This window comes from Dreissena polymorpha, chromosome 8, assembly GCF_020536995.1.
Source record: "Dreissena polymorpha isolate Duluth1 chromosome 8, UMN_Dpol_1.0, whole genome shotgun sequence".
In the NCBI taxonomy this organism is placed as follows: domain Eukaryota; kingdom Metazoa; phylum Mollusca; class Bivalvia; order Myida; family Dreissenidae; genus Dreissena; species Dreissena polymorpha.
The window spans coordinates 37,031,660-37,055,369 of NC_068362.1; the positions used below are offsets into that span (position 1 = coordinate 37,031,660).

At 35.2% G+C, this 23,710-nt stretch overlaps 2 protein-coding genes across 8 annotated transcripts in view; both read left to right on the forward strand.

Moving 5' to 3' along the window:
* Positions 1 to 23,710, forward strand: part of LOC127841135 (coatomer subunit beta'-like) — a 238,277-nt gene that overhangs the window by 81,458 nt on the left and 133,109 nt on the right. The window lies entirely within an intron of this gene.
* The window catches only part of LOC127841134 (uncharacterized protein CXorf38 homolog), a 335,137-nt gene continuing 317,657 nt past the window's right edge, over positions 6,231 to 23,710 (forward strand). For 3 of the 6 annotated variants that reach the window (XR_008030717.1, XM_052369714.1, XM_052369713.1), the window contains exons 1-5: positions 6,242 to 6,341; positions 15,578 to 15,636; positions 19,422 to 20,109; positions 20,346 to 20,504; positions 21,967 to 22,432. Coding sequence is in view for 3 of the 6 variants with exons in the window: in XM_052369714.1 (XP_052225674.1) it covers positions 19,534 to 20,109; positions 20,346 to 20,504; positions 21,967 to 22,432 (1,201 nt within the window). In the remaining 3 variants the exon portion in view is untranslated. Of the gene's footprint in view, positions 6,342 to 15,523; positions 15,637 to 19,421; positions 20,110 to 20,345; positions 20,505 to 21,966; positions 22,433 to 23,710 lie in introns of those variants that run through there. The other 3 variants (XM_052369728.1, XM_052369716.1, XM_052369717.1) reach the window with 3 other exon arrangements.

A 23,710-nucleotide genomic window follows, 5' to 3' on the forward strand; every position in this document is an offset into this window, starting at 1 on the left:
CCAGATATATTCTAAATGGCAAAGCTAAAAATATGTTTATTATTTATTCATAAATTTACTATGCCATGCAGTTAATTTTTAGGTGTGTGGCTTTAAGTCATTTACAAAGTTGAGCAAATATAATCATTTTTCTAAAAATAAATCATCCTCTGAAGCCCCCACTGAGATTCAAACTCAGACCTCTTTCCTCAGTGAAGGAAAGTATTCTATCTTGAAATACAAGGGCATGTAAGAGGAAAGTTAGCTATTTTAAATCTATCAACAAATAGATTTGAACAATATTTATATGTTATTAATATATGCAAACATCCCATAAGTTTATTTTTCACATGACCTTCAAAACAGAACAGACATCTCTGAATCTGCAATACATTACATTCTTAAGTGTTAACAAGATAAATGTTGACGACTAACAACAGACGACAGACAAAAGGCGATCACAAAATCCAGAGTTTAAAAGAATTTACGATACACGAGATACGTATTTCATACTTTACAAGAGCGAAGGAGTCATAAAAAACTTAATTTATTGTTAACAACACGCTTACCTCAATTTTAACTTAAACCCAATGCTTTAAACAATAAAGTTACAATGATATGAACTTCCATTTTCTGTTCTTCCTTCCCTTTCTCAAAATTTATTTAAAACCACACTATTATTTAATAATAAAAGTATAAAATGCTAAACATTCTGACCTTAACCACAATATAGGAAACTGTACATCCAACTTGTCGTCATTAAAGTCCAGAGTTTACATGAAATTATGTTACACGAGATATGCATTTCATACATTTTGTACTACACTACACGACCCGTGATTTTTGCCGCGATTCTCGCATCACCACATGTACATGTAACATATATGTATACACTTACATTATACATTGCAATAATAAAGCTTTTGTTGTTATTGTATACAATGGGCGTATTTGCAAAAATACTCCCGTTCCGACATGAATTTGATGAAGTAATGTCGGAAGCTTTAACGGCTCCAAATTAATATAACAGCCCAGAATGATCATGCAATAATTATTGAACATAACATGTAAACATTATTTAATTATATTCCAGGCCCAAATACACTACCACTTTTCAAATTCCATATTGTTGCCATATACATGTACATGTAGCACTGTCTAAATTGAAAGTTGCATAGTGTTTCGTCATTGGTCGGTTATAAATACCTTGTTTCTCTATACATGGTATTTGATTTAGACAAAACTAATAATTTGGTAATTTACGAGAAATATGATATAAGCTTTTTAAATATGCTCGTCCCACATTATGCACTGTACTCTACACTTCTGAAAAATGGCGTAGTCATATGGTTGTGTTCATGAAATTCTAAAACATATTTACCGATATAAATGTTTAAGATTATTTTTTCGTAAGTGATGTTGTAATTATGTTGGATTATTTGATAATTGTGAACATTAGAAAAGCGTTATGTATACAGTTATCGATACAATTCGGTTTATATGCATGAATTGCTGAATCATAGATGTCACCGATATCCACTGTGATCACGGCGAATCGCGACAAATCACCACAAAACTGAGGGGAATCAGGGCGAAGATTATCTTGCTCTCGCGCGACGGCAGAGTGACGAATCACATGAAATCGCGGTGATTTTCCACTCAAAAAGCGAACTGTCCGCCTTGACTCCGCAAATTAGGCAACAATCACGGGTCGCTTAGTGCATACATTGTATATACAGAAGCGAAGGAGTCATAAAAAAATTAATTTAGTATTAACGACACGCTTACATGTACATCAATTTTAACTTTAATCCTTTGCTTAAAACAATAAAGTTACAAAGATATGAACCTCCAATTTTGGTCATCCTTCTCTTTCTCAAAATTTATTAAAAACCACTCTATTTTTTTTTAATTTGTGTATCAAATGCTAAACATTCTTACCTATAAAAACATGATTAAGGAAACCGAAATCTTGATGCAGCGAGTTATTTTATTCTTATGGAAGATTAAATTATGCATGACAAAAATACAATCGGAAATATTTTTACAATCTTGATGCTTTAAAAAATATTTTACTGTTAAATAAAATAACACGTCTGACTTGTCGTCATTAAAATCCAGAGTTTGAATGAAATTACGTTACACGAGATACGCATTTCATACCATACATGTATAAGAGCAAAGGAGACATAAAGAACTAAATTTAGTATAAGCGACACGCTTACCTAAATTTAAACTTTAATCCAATTCTTAAAACAATAAAGTTGCAAGATACAGTAACATGCACGCACTTCCATTTTCTGTGATTTTTTTGCGTTTCATTTCTCAAAATTTATTTACAACCACACTAATTCTTAATAACATTTGTATCAAATGCTTGCCATAACAAAGCCATAATCCTGTCGCTGTAAGTTATTTTATTCCTATGAAAATTTAAATTATGCATGGCAAACACAAAATCCAAAATAATTTTGGATTCTTTCTATGCTTTAAAACATATTTAACTGCACGACTGACTTGTAGTCATTAAAATCCAGAGTTTAAATGAAAACACGCCACACGAGATATAGCTGTATTTCATATCAATTCATGTGTGCTGAACAAAGGGGCAATTATACACTAGGCTTACAATGCTGAAACCAAAAGGTTCCAAATTGTTGCAAACAAATAAATTAAACATTCACATTTATCAATTATAATAAATTACAAGCTATTTGTTTTTGTACTGATATAAATTGTGGTGTGGTCAACCTATAAGAGAATCAGGTGAACCACTGCCCTAATCAGACATCAGTCTGAATTAATAATAACTCAGCTTTACATATTCTACTAATTATTAATTAAATAAAAAATTAAATCTTGACAGAACCTTGTCAAGTTGACGATGCTTATAATTTGAGAAGTTAATGATTTATAATAATCGAGGGGGTAATTCCAGACGTAAAACATTGCATCATTACATGGAAAACAGCTGCACAACTGTATGCGAAAAGGTAAAACAGTATATTCTATCGAGAACCAACTTGCATAGCAACGTCCGAAATGTGCAAACTCCGACTTCTATTTCGATATTTATAAATTCAAGATATAACGTTAACTGAACTGGTGTACAGAAATCAAACTATAAAACTTGTGTTTTGATATAAAAAAATTGCAAAGCAAACCAAAAACACTTACCCTTTAAACGGCAAAACAATTAATTTATCCAATATTCAACACATGTATTTCCCTTCAAATTATGCCATTGAACTTAAACGGTTGATTGTCGTTTCGTGCCAATACCAGTTCGTGCCACTAATATTTGTGTTGTTTATTTTTCAAGGTAAGTTTCGTGAGAAATAAATGTGTTTGAAAACTTTCTCGCATTGTAATGGTATATAAAATTCAACTCATCGGACAAATTCAAGAACATAATGACACCAAGTTTTCTGAACAACCGTACACAGCGCAAAATGCGTGATGTCCATTTCCATATCCACGGGTGTGTTTATGTCAAATGCTAGTGTTTTTCAATAGATCGTATACTTATCTAAAAAACGGCGAAGTAGCGTTCACTTTAATCATTTTTGATGATGTTATTTTGTAAAACCTTTCTCGCGTTCTTTTCGAACATTCATTGGCAGCCATTTTGATTGTTGGTTGTATACTTCCGAAATTATGTGTTTTAATGACTCTCAAAAATGTTTTTAGTGCAGAAATTGTAATTTTAAGTATCGATTTCTCGGATTTATTTTTTATATTTTGTTAACTTATTTGCGTTTAAATTTGATTGTTTGTTGTTTACTTGCGAACTATTTTTCATGTGTACGCTAGTGGACATGTAATTAGGTTACCATATCTACATCAATGAAATTTAACTGTTGTTTGTTTTTGTTAGTTTTGTTAACATTTTCTAAACGGGTTCAGCTTCGTATGTTAAACGCAATATGAATTTATTTATTAATTTGGGAATAAAATCGCAATATGTATTAATTAAAATCAAATTTGAAGTGTCTATCGCGTGAATTGTCTCCTTGGGGTGAATTGTGTTTGGGTTGCTATTAACGCTATTAACGCTTCCGGCGAGAACTCATTTTATAGCGATTGCGCAATAAAAAACACCACTTTTTCGTAATTTTATCAAAAACTGGACTTTTCCCAGATATGACGAACACGCCATCGTGTAGATCGAGTTCTGGTCCATATACATGTCAAATTTCAGCACAAGTGTTGGGCCAGTTTCCAAGAGACCCAAATCGCTGCTATACGCTGGAGCTTAATGAATTTTAGTCGCCATTATCATTCGTTCAATTGAACGTCATCAATGATGACGTCCAATATACATCACTCATTCCATACGCTGTAAATAACACCTTTCACTCCTTTAAAAACGAATAACTTGTGAAAGATACCGACCTTGTAGCGGATCCGTGGTCTAGTGGTAACACACTGGCTTCACAATCCAGAGATCGCTGGTTCGATCCCCCGCTGCACCTAACCTACTAACTCGTCTTTCGCATGATACGTTAAACCGAGGTGCAGTGTACTAGGTGCTATACACCGGGCATTAAAAGACCCGGGTCACCTCTGGAAGGGGGTGTCTCCTGTATCTTGCACTATCCCCCGTAACCAACTAACACGTCTTTCTGGGGGCGATGGTCATATGGGAGACAATCCCGGTGCACTCGATAAAAACAAAAAAAAACAACAAACAAGATACCGACCACAAGTACAAAAGTCTGACAACCAGTTGCTTAGACAATTCAAGGGATAACACATTTAGAGAAAATAACACATCATCTGTATGATTTAGAGTTATAAACTGACCATTGTACACCTACTTCTGTATGTCGGGGACGACTTGAATCGGGTAGGGACGAGTTGACAAAAAAGACAGATACGAGTTGACCAAAATGGGGACGACTTGACCACGGGACGAGTTGACTTGATGACGAGTTGACCGGCACGCAATTTAATCAAACAACAGGTATGATCACTCGAGCGTAGAAACCGTTCATTTCAAGGTGTAGTGGACTCGACCGACATAATTATTTTAAAGTATGGTAAAAAAATAATATGGTCACATATGAAATGCCAATTAGTTACAATTGCGCCAATTACGCATTATAAGTTACATCCCGTCGTAGATCATGATCAACAGTAGAGGCCATTTCTATTTGTAAATTTAACGGAAAGAAATGTTTCCTTCTAAGCTCAAAGCACAAATCTATCTACTTCTACAATATTAACAAAGAAATCCTCAAAAGAGTACAAGAAAATCCCTACCTTGGAATCACCTTATCTGAAGACATGGAATGAAAAACTTATATCACCAACATAACTAAGCGAGCTAACTCCACCCTTGGATTCCTAAGAAGAAATCTCAGTCACTGTCCTTTAGAATGCCGCAAAAATGCCTATAAAGCACTAATCCGCTCCAAACTAGAATATGCCAGTGTTGTTTGGGACCCATTCCACCAAACAGACATTGCCGCCTAGAGGGTGTCCAGCGATCAGCCGCAATGTTCATCACCAGAGACTACCGCTCCCGACAGCCTGGCTGCGTCACTGAAATGCTCCGTAAGTTGGAACTCCCACCACTCCAAGACAGACGGCGCGCCCAAAGGCTGACGCTATTGTACAAGGTGGTGGAAGGACACGTACCGACCATTTCCATTGAACGCTACATTAAGCCACTAAGGCCTAAACGTACCACAAGGGCTAAACAATACGAGGACTATATCCATCATAATATAGTGTGTAACCTTGTGAACAATAACTCCAAGTGCTTTAAACTATCCCAGCAAAAACTGTCCTCTTTAAAAATTCATCCTTTGTCAAAACTGAGATAGATTGGAATAAACTAAGTAATGACATTGTGAACTCTTCAACAATCGACATTTTCAAAGACAGTGTATTAAAACAGCAAAGGGGTAACAATCGCGCACTCCACATCCGTCGAGTGAAAGCCAGAATTGGTTTCTGCGACGTAACCATCCAGATCCAGATCTAAAGTTTCTTCTTTTCTCGGACCATACTCGTTATCGTTTATTTCCTGTAACCTATGTGTATTCTTCTGTTCGGATATCTATTTTTGATTGCATAAGATATGTTTTTATATCATGTTGAAGACGACATATTAATCTTTAGATTGATATTGCTTGCACAATATGAAATAACCAAATGGCTACAGAATTTCCTTAAAAGTTGGCCTTTCCATAAAATGACACCATGCGAATTGGAGTTAGTGTAAACTAACCTAATCGGAAGTTGACACACCCAACAAACAAATTGAATCAAATCGAAACTTGTTTCGCTTTGGAAAAAATAGAAATTGAAGAAAATGAGATTGAATGAAGACAAAGCAATCGTTAACAAATAGGGTATGTGTGTTGTAAAATAATTATTCATTAACAAATATTTGTTATGTACTTCAACGGAGTAAATGTATGATCAATCTTTCTATTTAAGACTACTGTCAACAGTGATAATGTTTATCCCTTTGGAATTTCACAATAATCAAATTTTAATTAGGCCCATATAAGAGCTAAGATGATGCGATTACCTTTCCGAATACCTTTAAAACAAAAGGCAATTTTATTTAAGTTAAATGCATGTGCTTTAGTCCGACTATCCCAATAGCTAATTACCCATAACACATAATCAACACTGGCATTTGAAACTGACCGTAACAGCATTTGATAAGGGTAATTTCGAATGCAGTATTTTAAAACGCAAGTATTATACATTGGGAAAATGATCAACGATTTTATAAGTTCACACACGTCGTACATTGACAGGTTAAGGTGTGGATTATTGCTACCTGTAATATGATCTTCGTCAGACATAACGCTATTCAGCCATATGTGATAGCTAGTACGTTTGAATAATGGCTTTTATATAAATATGTGTAACCACAGAAGGTGCTTTTTGTTTGATGAATGATGTGTACGGAGAGAATATTTTTTAACCTCAGGTTACAAACATCTATTGACCGTTATGAATATAAGTTTGAAGTCATTTTGTGTGAATAATGATATCTAACCCCTTTAATTTAGGATCGGTTTTTTGTGCCAAGTGCATATGAGCGGGAAGCCAAAAATAACTACTCTTTAAACATTAAAAACCTGCTACTTAATGAATAATTGAATGCACTATGGCATATAAATTTTGTGGTAATTTAAGTCAAGCAAAAAGATGGTTAAGCTTGAGGCACGTATTATATAAACTATTGACCACTATAAATGTAAAACATGTCAATTTTAAAGGCATACATGTCTATCACGATTAGCTTGATTTACATTCTAGCACGACACGCTGCTTCCCAGCAAACATGAGACGTCTTTATTTTGTTGTTTTACGGTCGCTTAGTCGCCGCTAAATTAACAACGTCTTTTCAACGTCATTTTAGCGATATGTTAATAACATTTTTTTAAAGACGTCGACAAGACGTCTTTTTGGCGAGAAAAATAATGACGTCATACGTCGAAAAGATGTCTTTTTACCGAAATAATAATGACGTCTTTTGAAAGACGTAAAAATGACGTCGTTATAACGTAACACTATAAAAACGTCTGAGAAAATTGTAAAATAAACGTCTTTTCAGCGTCTTTTTAGCAACGTGATAATAACGTCTTTTTATAAACGTCGACAAAACGTCTTTTAGGCGAGATAGTAATGACGTCTTTTAAAATACGTCGAAAAGACGTCTTTTTACCGCGATAATAATGACGTCTTTTAAAAGACGTAAAAAAATTGCGTTTTTACTTTACGTTATAAGACCTCTGAGAAAATTGTAAAATAAACGTCTTTTCAACGTCTTTTTATCAACATGATAATGACGTCTTTTTAAAAACGTCGAAAAGACGTGTTTTTGCGATATAATAATGACGTCTTTTAAAAGACGTCGAAAAGACGTCCTTTAAACGTTACTGTATTAAGTCAAAAAGTCAAAGTCAATTGCTTACCCAGCAAACACATAACGTTATTACTACATTGTGATTTGGTTGCATTTTGGTCACTACAAATGTCACAAATGCACAGTTGAATAGATGTGTTTTATTTAATGCTTTCCGGTGGTTTACAGAGAAATATCAGTGATTTAAAACTGATAATTTTACTGTTTCAAACAGTGAAAATTATCAGTGAGAATTATCGATAATTTTCATTGTTTACTGTGAAATGGCGTCGTTTTTTTTGACAAAATGACGTCATTATCCCAGCAAAATCCGTTAGTTAAACTCTTTAACAATGTATATAAACTGTGAAAAATGCATTAAATAAAAAGAAAATTTGTTGGATTCGGTGGATTAGCGATTTTAATTCACTCGTGATCATAGAAAAAAAAATATTTTCTATGAACACTCGTGAATTAAAATCGATAATCCACCGGATCTAACAAATATCCTCTATTTAATACAACTTTCGCTTTATTATTATCTGAATATTACTTAAAAGGTTAAAACATTTAATATATATTCCTTCAACGGAAGCATTTGATAAACGGAACTAGTTTTATCTGTATGCGGATATAAGTAGTTGACATCAAAGACATAAAGACGAGTACCAAAACGGATGGCACGGAACTATGAGATGTTGGGAGCGGACAACGACAATGAGCGAGGCACGGTATTGTTATGCGCATGCGCCAATAAGAGACTAAGTAGATTCTGGGAAACCAACAAGTTATAAATAATACAACATCATGCTTACATTTCCATACGTTGTACTATATATATATTGAGTATAGGTCCAAAAACTATGTATGTTCATTTAACATAACTCGTACCATATGGAAGCATTATTTACTAGTATTGATCATTATATTTTTTGTACAAAGGAACTTAATTTGTATACACGGGGAACTAACCAAGATTATACTGTAAATACTGATTTATACTGCATTATGTATATTATCATATATAATATGATTTCTAACCGGTCCATACGAAAGCTGTTTTATGACTGATTTTGCATGCATGTTATTTAGTTTATCTTTATGAATAACCCGATTTCTCGTTTATAATATCCAATATATTCGGTCACCACTTGTTGATTAGTCCACTATATTATTATCTCAAATCGTTGAATAAAAGTTCAATGAACAGTATATAAGGCCGCTATTTAGAGGTTGGCCGAGGTTCATCAACTACAAGGTGAAGGAATTTTATCTTAATATTTTTAGTGAAAGGAATGAAAAAATGCATCTGATTTATTTTTTAAAATACATGTTACAAAAACAATGCAAATATTTATAGCAAGACATCTTATATTCATTTCAGCCTTTATTTAAAAAAATACTACTGGGAAAAATAAAATGTCGAGAGGAAGAAAATATGACGGTACTAAATACAAATACTGGGAATAACAAAAAGGTCGTATATAGGAAGACATATATTAGGGCATGAAAACCATTTAAGTTCGTAAAATATTCCATGGACCTCAATAAACGAAGAACAAACATTAAACCAATGGTGTTTACATAGGCTCTTTAAAAATAATGTTGGTAAAAAGTATAAATCGTGGTTTCCAACCCACATGTACTATAACTTGGTAACAGCATGATTTTAGGTCAGCACGTTAGCTTAATGCACTATAAATCCAATATTTATAATTTCAGGTATTTGATTGAAGGATCATAAAATTTACATGAGCATTTTCTATATGTTGACAACAGAATACCATGCCTTGGCTGTTGTCATTAACGTTTAACAACAGGCGAAGCATGTTCTATATGTTGGCAATTGAAAACCACGTCTTGTCTGCTGACTTGGACGTATAAAAACAGACGAAGCATGTATTATATGTTTACAATAGAATAACATGCCTTGATTGTTGTCATGTACGTATAAAAGCATGCGGAGCATGTTCTGTATGTTGGCAATAAAATACTATGCCTTGGCTGTTGTAATGAACGAATAACAACAGGAGGAGCATGTTCTATATGTTGGCAATAGATTATCATGCATTGGCTGTTGTCACGAGCGTATAACAACAAGCGGAGCATGTTCTATATGTTGACAATAGAATACCATGCATTGGCTGATGTCATGAACGAATAACAACAGGCGGAGCATGCTCTATATGTTGACAATAGAAAACCATGCCTTGGCTGTAGTCATGGACGTATAACAACAAATGGAGCATGTTCTATATGTTGAGAACATAATTTCATACCTTTACTGTTGTCATGAACGTAAAACAATAGGCGGGGCCAGTCCTATAGGTTGCAAATAGAAAACCATGCCTTGGCTGTTGTCTTTTACATATAACAACAGGCATGGCATGTGTTATATGTTAACAATAAAATAACATGCCTTGATTTTTGTCATGTACGTATAATAGCAGGCGAAGCATGTTCTGTATGTTGACAATAATATACCATGCCTTGGCTGTTGTCATGAACGTATAACAACAGGCGGAGCATGTTCTATATGTTGGCAATATCATACCATGCCTTGGCTGTTGTCACAAGCGTATAACAACAAGCGGAGCATGTTCTATATGTTAACAATAGAATACCATGCCTTTGCTGTAGTCATGCACGTATAACAACAGGTGGAGCATGTTGTGTAAGTTGACAATAAAATATCATGAATATATAACACCGGGTGAATTATGTTCTATATGTTGACAACAATATACCATGCCTTGGCTGTTGTCATAAACGCATAACAACAGGCGGATCATTTTTTATATGTTGACAATATAATACCATGCCTTGGTTGTTGTCACGAACGTATAATAACAGGTGGAGCATGTTCTATATGTTGGCAATAGAATCCAACGTCTTGTCTGTTGTAATGGACATATAACAACAGACGGTGCACGGTTTATATGTTGACAATAGAATACCATGCATTGGCTGTTGTCATGAACGTATAACAATAGGCGGAGCATATTCTATATGTTGACACTAGAATACTATGCCTTTGCTATTGTCACGAACGGATAAGAACAAGCAAAGCCTGTTCTATATGTTGACAATAGATTATCATGCCTTGACTGCTGTCATGAACATAAAACAACAGCTGAAGTATGTCCTATATGTGGACATCAGAATACCATGCCCTGGTTATTGTCATGACCAGATAAGAACAGTCGGAGCATGTTCTATATGTTGACAACAGAATACCATGCATTGGCTGTTGTCATGAACGTATAACAATAGGCGGAGCATGTTCTATATGTTGGTAATAGAATACAATACCGTGGCTATTGTCACGAACGTTTAAGAACAGGCGAAGCATGTTCTATATGTTGACAATAGAATACCATGCATTGGCCTTTGTCATGAACGTATAACAACAAGCGGAGCATGTTCTTTATGTTGACAATAGTTTAACATGCCTTGGCTCTTGTCATGAACGGTTAACAATAGGCGGAGAATGTTCTATATGTTGCCAATAGAATACCATGCCTTAGCTGTTGTCATGAACGTATAACAACAGCGGAGCATGTTGTGCAAGTTGACAATAAAATATTAAGCCTTGACTGCTGTCATGAACATATAACACCAGGTGAAATATGTTCTATATGTTGACAATAGAATACCATGTCTTGGCTGTTGTCATGAACATATAACACCAGGTGGAGCATGTTCTATATGTTGACAACAGAATATCATACCTTTACTGTTTTCATGAACGTAAAACAACATGCGTGTCCAGTCCTATAGGTTGCCAACAGAAAGCCACGCCTTGGCTGTTGTCATGAACATATAACAAGACCAGATGGAGCATGTTCTATATGTTGACAACAGAATACCATGCCTTGGCTGTTGTCATGAACATATAAGAACAAACGGTGCATGCATTATATGTTTACAATAGACTATCATGCCTTGGCTGTTGTCTTGGACGTATAACAACAGGCGAGGCCTGTGTTATATGTTTACAATAAAATAACATGCCTTGGTTGTTGTCACGAACGTATAACAATAGGCAGAGCATGTTCTATATGTTGACACTAGAATACCATGCCTTGGCTGTTGTCATGAGCAAATAAGAACAGGCGGACATTTCTATATGTTGACACTAGAATATCATGCCTTGACTGCTGCCATAAACATATAACACCAGGTGAAATATGTTCTATATGTTGACTATAGAATATCATGCCTTGACTGCTGTCATGAACATATAACAACAGGTGAAGTATGGACATGGTATCAGCATATTAAGCATGGTTATTACATACTGGACAGGTGTTTTTTGCCAGTGTACACCAGTTCCCCACCCGCACCATCTACGCCACAAACAGATGGAGACTAAATAAAAAATAAATGTCATCTTTGTAAAAAATTAAATATCTTCAATTAAAACTTAATTACACAGGAATTGACACTGTATTACAAACTTTTTCCAACAATTCGCAGTCTAGTCAGTTTATTATTTAGGAGTGCATGGACACAATCTTGGTAGTAACATTATGCGACTTCGGGCCGGGAGAGTGAACACACGCATGTGAATGAAAGTCAGTACTAAACAGGTTTAGTTTTGAAGTAACATTTGTGTTCTTTTAATGTATTATTGATTGTCATTCACGTAAAATAATATGGTAGTTTCAGCTAGAATATCAGCAGATGTTGTAGCAATAAAAACGATCATGTGATATTGTAATATTATAGTTGTTATGCTCCGCATGTTGTTATGCGTTCATGACTACAGCCAAGGCACGGTACTTTTGTTGTCAACATATAGAACATGCTTCGCCTATTGTTATACGTTCATGACAACAGCCAAGGCATGGTATTCTATTTCCAACATATAGAACATGCTCCGATTGTTGTTATACCCTCTAGACAACAGCCAAGGCAAGGTATTCTATTGCCGACATATAGAGCATGCTCCGCCTGTTGTTATGCGTCCATGACAACAGCCAAGGCATGTTTTTTTTTGTCAACATATACAACATTTATAACCAGGTGTTATATGTTTATGACAGCAGTCAAGGCATGATATTTTATTGTCAACATACAGAACATGCCCCATATGTTGTTATACGTTGAAGACAACGGCCAAGGCATGTTATTTCATTGTCAACATATAGAACATGCTCCGCCTATTGTTATACGTTCATGACAACAGCAAAGGCATGGTATTATATTGTCAGCATATAGAACATGCTCCGATTGTTGTTATACCCTCTAGACAACAGCCAAGGCATGGTTTTCTATAGCCGACATATAGAGCATGCTCCGCATGTTGATATGCGTTCATGGCTACAGCCAAGGCACGGTTCTTTGTTGTGAACATATAGAACATGCTCCGCTTATTGTTATACGTTCATGACAACAGCCAAGGCAAGGTATTCTATTTTCAACGTATAAAACATTCTCCGATTTTTGTTAAATATTCTAATCAAAAGCCAAGGTATGGTATTCTATTGCCAACATATATAACATGCTCCGCCTGTTGTTATGCGTCCATGACAACAGCCAAGGCATGGTATTTGTTTTCAAAATATACAACATATATCACCAGGTGTTATATGTTCATGACAGCAGTAAAGGCATGATATTTTATTGTCAACATACAGAACATGCTCCATGAGTTGTTATACGTTGAAGACAACAGCCCAGACAGGGTATTCTTTTGTCAACATATAGAACATGCTCTACCTACTGATAAACGTTCATGACAACAGCTTAGGCATAGTTTTCTATTGTAAACATATAGAACATGCTCCGATTGTTGTTATACACACTATACAACAGCAAATGCACGGTATTCTATTGCCGACATATAGAACATGCTCCGCCTGTTGTTATACGTCCATGACAACAGCCAAGGCATGATATTTTTTGTCAACATATACAACATGTATTAACAGGTGTTATATGTTCATGACAGCAGTCAAGGCATGATATTTTATTGTCAACATACAGAACATGCTCCATCTGTTGTTATACGTTGAAGACAACAGCCAAGGCATGGTATTCCATTGCCAACATATAGAAAATGCTCCGCCTATTGTTATACGTTCACGAAAACAGCAAAGGCATGGTATTATATTGTCAACATATAGAACATGCTCCGGTTGTTGTTTTACCCTTTAGACAACAGCCAAGGCATGGTATTCTATTGCCGACATATAGAGCATGTTCCGCCTGTTGTTATGCGTCCATGACAACAGCCAAGGCATGGTATTTTTTGTCAACAAATACAACATTTATTACCAGGTGTTATATGTTCATGACAGCAGTCAAGGCATGATATTTTATTGTCAACATTTAGAACATGCCCCATCTGTTGTTATACGTTAAAGACAACAACCAAGGCATGGTATTCAATTGTCAACATATAGAACATGCTTCGCCTATTGTTATATGTTCACGACAACAGCAAAGGCATGGTATTATATTGTTTACATATAGAACATGCTCCGATTGTTGTTATACTCTCTAGACAACAGCCAAGGCATGGTATTCTATTGCCGACATATAGAGCATGCTCCGCATGTTGTTATTCGTTCATGACTACAGCCAAGGCACGGTACTTTGTTGTCAACATATAGAACATGCTCCGCCTATTGTTATGCGTTCATGACAACTGCCAATGCATGGTATTCTATTGTCAACTTACACAACATGCTCCGTTTGTTGTTATACGTTCATGACAACAGCCAAGGCATCGTATTTTGTTGTCAACATATAGAATATATTTCACCTGGTATTATAAAATATTATATTATAATGGCAAGTATAATAAAGGTACTGGTAATTCTTGATAGTGAGTAGAATCTCGAAGTTTTTAAACATTTACCTTTATGATAGCAATATGTTCTACTAAATAATAACACACATGTTATCAAGTCATGTTGATGTATCTTATGGTTGTTTTTGCTAGTAACATAGTGTGAAAATCTGGCGACGTTGTGCTAAATTGACATCAAATTTACGTCGTCGCCGGGGCCATGTTCATTGTTGTTATGCGAATGGATGCTTGGTTTTAATGATTAAGTTCACTCACAAATTATTTTAAAAGGTACCATTGTCTTGCACCAATCTACGATTTAATGGTGTAACAAATTATTTAATAGCATCAATTTGCTAAAACAAATATGCTCAAAACTGATTCCCGCAATACTTCTATTACCTTTGTATAATTTCAGCGTTGTTTTAATATCATTTTTGAATGTTAAATGCACTTAAAACTACATTTAAGCTACCAGATATAGTTATATTATAATATGCAGATATCAGCATGCATCATACATTCATAATTACCTGAGAAATCAAAACTCCCAAAATTCTTTGATGACCGCACTTGTACAAACGATGTGCATGTACAATATTCATATTCAAGGATTATATCTTCACAGTCGCTTAAAGATAGACAACTTCCGAAAAAACTGTTTTCTTTCCATGAGAAAAGTTCATTCCACGTTGTTTCCATCGCGCGAAAATAAAACCGAAATCATGTGCATTTCACACAGCTTAAAATAAACCAGGCTATACTTTGACCGCTTTATTTATGAACATAAATTTCCAGACTCTATTTAAAGTACCTCGTTGACGCATAACATTATCATGCCTCGCCCGTTGTCGTTGTCTGCTTCCCATGAGCTGTACGTGGTTAAGGCGACCACCCGTTAATGGAAGTTGCCGTTTTTGCAGATATATTTTCAGCGGTATCGGCGTGAATCTGAGTTTTATGGAAGGACTTTTACATGAAAGTATATGTGTACATTTATTAAAGCATCTTTGTGTGGCTAATTATTTGCTTCGCATAAATTTGTTCACTTGACCTAGCATTTTATTTACTAGTTTCGATTTCCAATACTCTATTATAACGACGGTACTTTTTGTATTTTATACCATAAAAATCATCGTATTTGACGTGATATTAAATGCCGTGGCGTTTCTCGAACTGTACATTTTAATATCATCCTGATTGCGGATTTACGATATATACTAGTTACTAGAATTTAATACGTTACATTACGACTGACGTACCAGTTTCTAAATTTAGACAATTAGTGTAATCATAATTCTAAAAGTAGCTCACTTTGGAATCCCTGATTTATTTGACTCATAACCTATATATATAACGACACCCAATGATACAGACTCAGAAAACAGCCGTTGTATTCATTCTTACATCTTAATTGGAACGCTAACATCTACGACCAACGGAAAAGCTGTATGACCGAACATGAGACTGCTTTAGTAAATGGTTTAAGTACCTGTTATCGAACAGCACCTATTATCGGACGTTTCGTTTCGGTTCTTTATGCACATGGGTAAAAGTGTGCATGACGTCACATCGATAAACAAATGGTTGTACATGAAGTTCATGACCTACTTGCCTACTTAGCTTGAAACAAATGCGCCGAAAACAGGTTAAAGGAATGCATTTATTGTTTTTTTACACGGTTTTATGTGTTATTAGCTTTTACTTTTATAATTCATTTATCAAAACGTAAATTTACTCACCAAAAAGCATATTTCCGTTTGCAATTTTGATTGCAGCAGACGCACATTTTTTCGCCGTGTCCGGGTCACGTGATAGTCATGTTACTTTGTATATACCGGAGTAGTATTTATGAAGTGTCCGGTAATAGGTCATGTTAACATCATCCACCATTTTGTTTTGTCTGCTAGAGTGATAATAATCAGGGAACCATTGTTATGAATTCTTGAAGGATATTTGCTGGAAAACTTAACAGATAACTTATTCAAAGATTGAACTGTTAGTCATTTGTTAAAACAAAACGTTTTTGTCATTTAAAGTGTTTCAATTTTAATGTAATTTAAGGAAAGTTCTTAGGTGTTTGATAACTGGTTCGTCCACCATACATTACGACTAAGAGCTATAACTTTTCGCTCTATATTGTCCCCTTAACTTTGGGAGGCGTTAACTGAAAAAGTGGAACAATGTGAGAAATGTAAAATAGTTCTTCTTGTTTTATAAATTTGAATTTATATAAAAACGTCTTATGTTTAACAATCATAAATGTTAGACATTTAAGACAGCATCAAACATCTAATTAGAATTGCAAAATTAGAAATTAGAATTCTCTTAGTTCTAGATCTATATGTCTGTGCAGTATTATACAAATAAAGAACTATTTCATCCTAGTTTAATACTTCTTGTGTACAAACCAACAACAATTATGTTATATCATTGCCGAAAATTTATATATTAAGTATTATTCATTGAAATATATGAAAATATGCCACAATATTGACACTGACGCAGATTTGTTTGAATTCATTAACACCAGTTCTAATTCTTATGATAATATTAAATGTGATACATCATGTTTTTTTTCCTTCCTTGAGACATGTTGAATATCGGCCCTTTCACCTAGACATCGGGCCTTTCCCCTAGACGTATTTTCTCCCCAGACAATGAAATTTAAAGAAAACACATTTAAAACCTTTAATTATATTAGTTAACCTGATCCATTGTAGAAAAAAGATGAATATTGAATAATTAAATTATCTGTTGCCATGAATTTGTTTTAAAAACAGTAAAATATGTTAAATTGATTATTTAAGTATTTTCCCCAAAATCTGGCGTTTCGCGCAATTTTTTCTCCTAAAACATGGCCAGGCTCTTTCCCCAAAATCAGATAAAAAACCCATGTACATTGTAATGGCTGCTGTGGTATGCCTTCTAATTAGTAAATGATGGTTTATGTTAATTTATAATTATGTATTTATTTATTCAAGTCTCATCCATGTTAACATTTAATACATAGGCAATTGGACATAAAACCACACATAACCATTCCTAATAGAATTATAAGAGACTGTATACATTGAACACATTTAATAGAAAGTCCATGCACTTACCCAACTTGATTTAAAAAACTTGTGACATTTGCACAGTAATAGTAAATCTTTCATACACAGAGATATCTTAAATGTTTTACATATCCCAGGTTTTCATGGGCCTGTCATTAAAATATTAAAAGCACATATTATAAGTCTCCCAAGGCCTGACCTGAAGTGTTTAAATAATCCTTAATACAATGCATTTGCAGAATAGTATATATTGATATGGAGGGCATGTACTAGTCAGACAGAATAGTATATATTGATATGAAGGGCATGTACTAGTCAGACAGAATAGTATATATTGATATGGAGGGCATGTACTAGTCATTATGTCTAAGGTGAACTGCATACTGAATTATATCTGATCAGGGATATCCGCCTTCTGACATTACAACAATTCTATAGAATACTGAGTAGTATATATTGATATGGAGGGCATGTACTAGTCATTATGTCTAAGTTGAACTGCATACTGAATTATATCTGATCAGGGATATCCGCCTTCTGACATTATAACAATCCTATAGAATACTGAGTGGTATATATTGATATGGAGGGCATGTACTAGTCATTATGTCTAAGGTGAACTGCATACTGAATTATATCTGAGCAGGGATATCCACCTATGACATTACAACAATCCTATAGTTTAAAGCTGCTACGTCCAGTTTAATGTTGTTTGTTTGCAAAACAATATGTTGCTTATTAAATTTACATATTTCAACATTGATGTTCAAAGACAAGTCGACGGTAATTTACTATTGTGGATTACATTGTAAAGCGTTTATTTCAATGGTTATATGAGTTTTGTTCGTTAAGAAAGTTCATTCGTATATAGATATTGTTGATAAGAAAGCCCTTTTCACACATTTAAACGGATATATAATTGATAAATTATACGTATTGCTCTTTAAATCCACGACATAAGGATTTACAGTAAAAACGTTAATGCAGATATAGCACTTACCTGCACCTTACATGCATCTATTTTCGCGCAAAATGCGGAGAGCGACATACGGAAAACCGACATTAAACTGCAAAGTTTTACGTGTATGACAATTTACTACTTATTTAAAAAAATAGTTTTATGCCATATACTTTTACTTTACATGTTATTTAGTAGTAGTGCAATATTGCATATTAAATGCATCTGCAGATTCATGCAAACAAAACAGTTAATGACAATATACGTATTGTTAAACGTTTTTAAAATCGAGAGTAATTTTAACAATTAGGATCTGTTATGATTCTTCAATGAATTTATAAAACGTGTCCAAACAATACGCACTTTTGTTAAACGTTGTTAAAAATCAATTATATGCAATGAACATCGCGTACATGTTTAAGGATTCATTCAAAATGTTTCGACATATTTCAGAATTCTCATCGTCATTGAATGTACTTTTACATTTTGATCTGTTCGCGAGAGTTCATGCTTACAATATTGATATGGGACTTAAAATTTCTAATCACTATGCGGGACAAACCGTCAGGACATGAAACCTCATTGTTAGGAATATTATAATAATTCATATACATATGCTCGATTTAAGCCAGCTAGTTTCACAAAAACATAACAGGCACGATTCTTTTTTTCAAACAACAAACGATACCGTATGTACACTGTGTTTTATAAAATATAGTGCTGTCACTATTTCTTATTGTATGTTTTCAGGTTTGAAATGATTCATATATGATATTGAACTTGAAATTACAATGGCTTTCAGGAATTCAACGTGTCTGCAAGCATTGTTTGTATGAATTGGTTGGAGAATAAGACGTGAACAATGGCGAGACTTGGGGATGTTTTCGGCGTCCAAGAAATGACGAACTGGTTGAAGGCATGGCTAGCATTGAACATCACAAAGGATGGGTTGCATGAGTTCGTTGACAGAGAAGTAAAACAGTTTCAGACAGGAATATATAAAAACATCACGTCAACATTAGGTCTGTCGGCGAATGCAACATGTACAAGCTGCTTGACTGCTAATATATTACCATGCCCCACACAAGGGGTATGCAAGAAAAGCGGGAGTAAATCATATATATGCATGCATGACACACCTAGCAAACGGCATCGACCTTGTCCACTAAGCATTTGCGAGAAAGTTCGTGAACATATTAAGAACGATCATCGGTTCTATGGACCTTCGTGGAAAAACACCTGTGCTGAGCAATGGGCATGCAATCACTGGCAAATTGGGAAATGTTTTATGCCCCCAGATGGATATATTGGAGTGACGTCTATTCGGGATACAGATTTCAACGGTGTCATGAGTGTAATGTTGAACTGTAAACACTTTGATAACCTGATGTCATTTAGCATAGCACCGACGTCGGTTAGTCCGTGTCTTTTAACAAAGGTAACTATTAAACATAGCATGCATGGCTTTTAAAGAAAACAAACATTTTGTGTATGTAAATAATATGCATAGTAAAAAACCGATAGCTCCATGATTAAATTGTTTCAAAATATGCCTTTTAAGTATTTTCAGACTATTATATCTTGTTCTTTTGTGCACTTTACATGCCATAGTTATTCCATATGCATATATACATATTATGCATATGTTTCCTTATTTGAAATCACCTTTTACAGGCACGTGACATTGGCAAAGCTGTCCGACATTCTCCATCGTGTGAAGTAACAGACTCTGACCTCAACGACTATTTTAATACACTAGAAACATTGCTCAAGGATTCCAAGATACTAGCAAACGACAGTAGCGCACAAGATGCGGTCAGCAAGTTGAATCTGGTAACATATATTTTTGTTCTGAATTTGAGTTTGTATAAAGTGAACTCGGTATTTAAAAAGCGAACGCGATATTACAAAAAAGTTGGCAATGTAATGTTGATGTGGTTAACTAATGATAAGTTCAAACTTTTTTCTACATATTGAACAGCTGGCAAGTACAGTACAGAAATTGTGTACTTGAACAAACGCAACACCTCGCGGTGTTCACCTCTCTGTGTCCACCCCCAACATGACCACCGATATGGATGTTCGGGTCAGCCGAAAAGAACTGCATCAACCGTTAAAATTATCTGCGTATTTGTAAACAAATTGCAAGTAGGTCACGTAGCAAAACCATATTTTACATTGCAGAAAAAAAAGAAACTATCATTATTATTAAACTGAAACGCAAAATGAACTCGATAAAACTTATGGAAATAAGACTTTAATGAGAATTAAATTGATTTAAATCCCATACATATTATAATCGTATAAATGTGTTCATTTCCTTTTAAAAAATCGTCCGTTTTTTTTCTTCAAAATATTATAAATACATTTTCTGAAAACGCTTCTAAAATTAAATACGCTTGTAGATTGGCCGTTAATTTAAAACATTACGAAGTACCCGATGCGCGCACATCCCGGAACGTAATTTACACATGTTCAATTGTAACACACCTGTTTTGATTGGACATCAATTACATCGTTATTTTAAAAAGAAACCGGATGTTCACTCTACATTTTAGAAAAATGGCGGCCGAATAAGTTTATGCAATTCTTTAACACTTTAATCGTTCATTAAAGCAATATTTTGATCTTGATAATGGGAGTCGTGATTATACGGAATTATGAGGTAATCGATAGTCGTTAAAAGTAGTAAGAATGCGGTAATCGATAGAGTCGTGATAATACGTATGTTGTGGGGGAATAGATAGAGTCTGGATGATACATGTACGTATCTATGGGCATGATGTAAGAAAGGATTAAAGAACGCGCAACCCTGCGATGATCACGAGTGTTCTTAGTAACGATAGCGTGCGATCGCGGTGTTAGCGGGTATTCTTCCAACACCGGGGGCGATAGCGTGTCCACCCCCGCGAAAAAAAAACCTTCGAGAAAAGTGCACACCGCGGGCGGGTGTTTTTGTTCAAGAACACGCTCTCTGTACTGTATGCGCATAATTCTTCAAAGTGGCGTCTAAACAAACAAGAAAGAGAAAAATAATAAAAACTATTGACTATATCACTAGCTTTTGTAGTAGTAATGGTAGTATTAGCAGTAGTAGTAGTATTAGTATTAGTATTATTATTATTAGTAGTAGTAGTAGTAGTAGTTAGTAGTTAGTAGTTAGTAGTAGTAGTAGTAGTAGTAGTAGTAGTAGTAGTAGTAGTGGTAGTAGTAGTAGTAGTAGTAGTAGTAGTAGTAGTATATAACATTGTATAAATTAAGTTAGTATCTTTTATTTCACAATTTATTTTTCTAGTTACGAAAAGAGAGCACTATTTCTTTGGCGGAAATGAGTCAATTGCTGAAAGATGCACACGAGACTTTAGGAAAGGCTGAAAACGTTACCAAGGAGTGCAAGTCACAAATGGAATCATACATGGAACAATTGAAGATAAAACTAGATGAGCACGCTGAAACACTTATAAAAAAATATACAAAAATTTTTACTGAGGAGGCAAACATGTTTACAGAAGTAAAAAAAGCAAATATTACAGAACATGCAAATACGTGCACAGTAGAAAGTAAAAGACTCATTAATGAACATGCAAACACATGTACTGAAGGAAGTAAAAGAAACATTTTGGAACACGCTCTCACATGTACAGAAGAAAGTAAAAAAAACTTAACGGAACATGTAAACACACTTGCACAGAAGTCCATACAATATATTCAAGGAGCTATCTCGTCGAAGCAAGAAAGCGACTATGAACATGAAGTCGAAGGTAAAACTATTGATATATTCAATAGAATATGTCTTTATTATACCCCCACAAATAAAGTTTAGGATATAGGGTGGTTACCGATTTGCAATCGAAGAATCAAGAGTTGTGACCCCTATTGATTAAATTAATGAATTTCTCCGACCAGATCTGTTTCATGATACATGTAGCATCCAAGCACAAACAATGCAAGGTACATGCATCTGACGTTTGCCTAAGAAATTTTAAACCTGGATGTCATTTGAGTAATCAAGAATGATCTGATATTAGTAGTCATACACAAATGTACATATGTCATGCTGACATATCCGTTGTAGTGATACCTACTTTCTACTCAATACTACCATGCCTGGTAACCTGCTGTACTGACACTGACTTCCTACTACCATGTCAGGCACACCCGCTGTATCTACACTGACTTCCTACTACCCTGTCTGGCACACCTGTTGTACTGATACTGACTTCCTACTACCATGCATGACACACCCGTTGTACCTACACTGACTTCCTACTACCCTGTCTGGCGCACCTGTTGTACTGATACTGACTTCCTACTACCATGTCTGGCGCACCTGTTGTACTGATACTGACTTCCTACTACCATGTCTGACACACCCGCTGTATCTACACTGACTTCTTACTACCCTGTCAGGCACACCCGCTGTATCTACACTGACTTCCTACTACCCTGTCAGGCACACCCGCTGTACCTACACTGACTTCCTACTACCCTGTCTGGCGCACCTGTTGTACTGATACTGACTTCCTACTACCATGTCTGGCGCACCTGTTGTACTGATACTGACTTCCTACTACCATGTCTGGCGCACCTGTTGTACTGATACTGACTTCCTACTACCATGTCTGGCGCACATATTGTACTGACACAGACTCCCTATTACCATGCCTGGCACACCCGTTGTACTTATACTGACTCTGCTACCATGTTTAGCCCACCTGCTGTACATACAATGACTCACTACTACCATGTCTGGCCCACCTGCTATACATACAATGACTCACTACTACCATGTCCGGCCCGCCTGTTTCACTGACACTGACTGCCGGGCACGCTCTTTTTACTGATACTGACTCTTGTATCAAGTCTGGCCCGCCTACTCTACTGACACTGACTTTCAACTACAATGCCTGGCACACCCATTGTACTGATACTGACTCTTCTACCATGTCTGGCCCACATGCTGTATTGACACTGACTTCCTACAACTATATCAGGCACACCCGCTGTACTGATACTGACTTTCTGCTGCCATGTCTGGT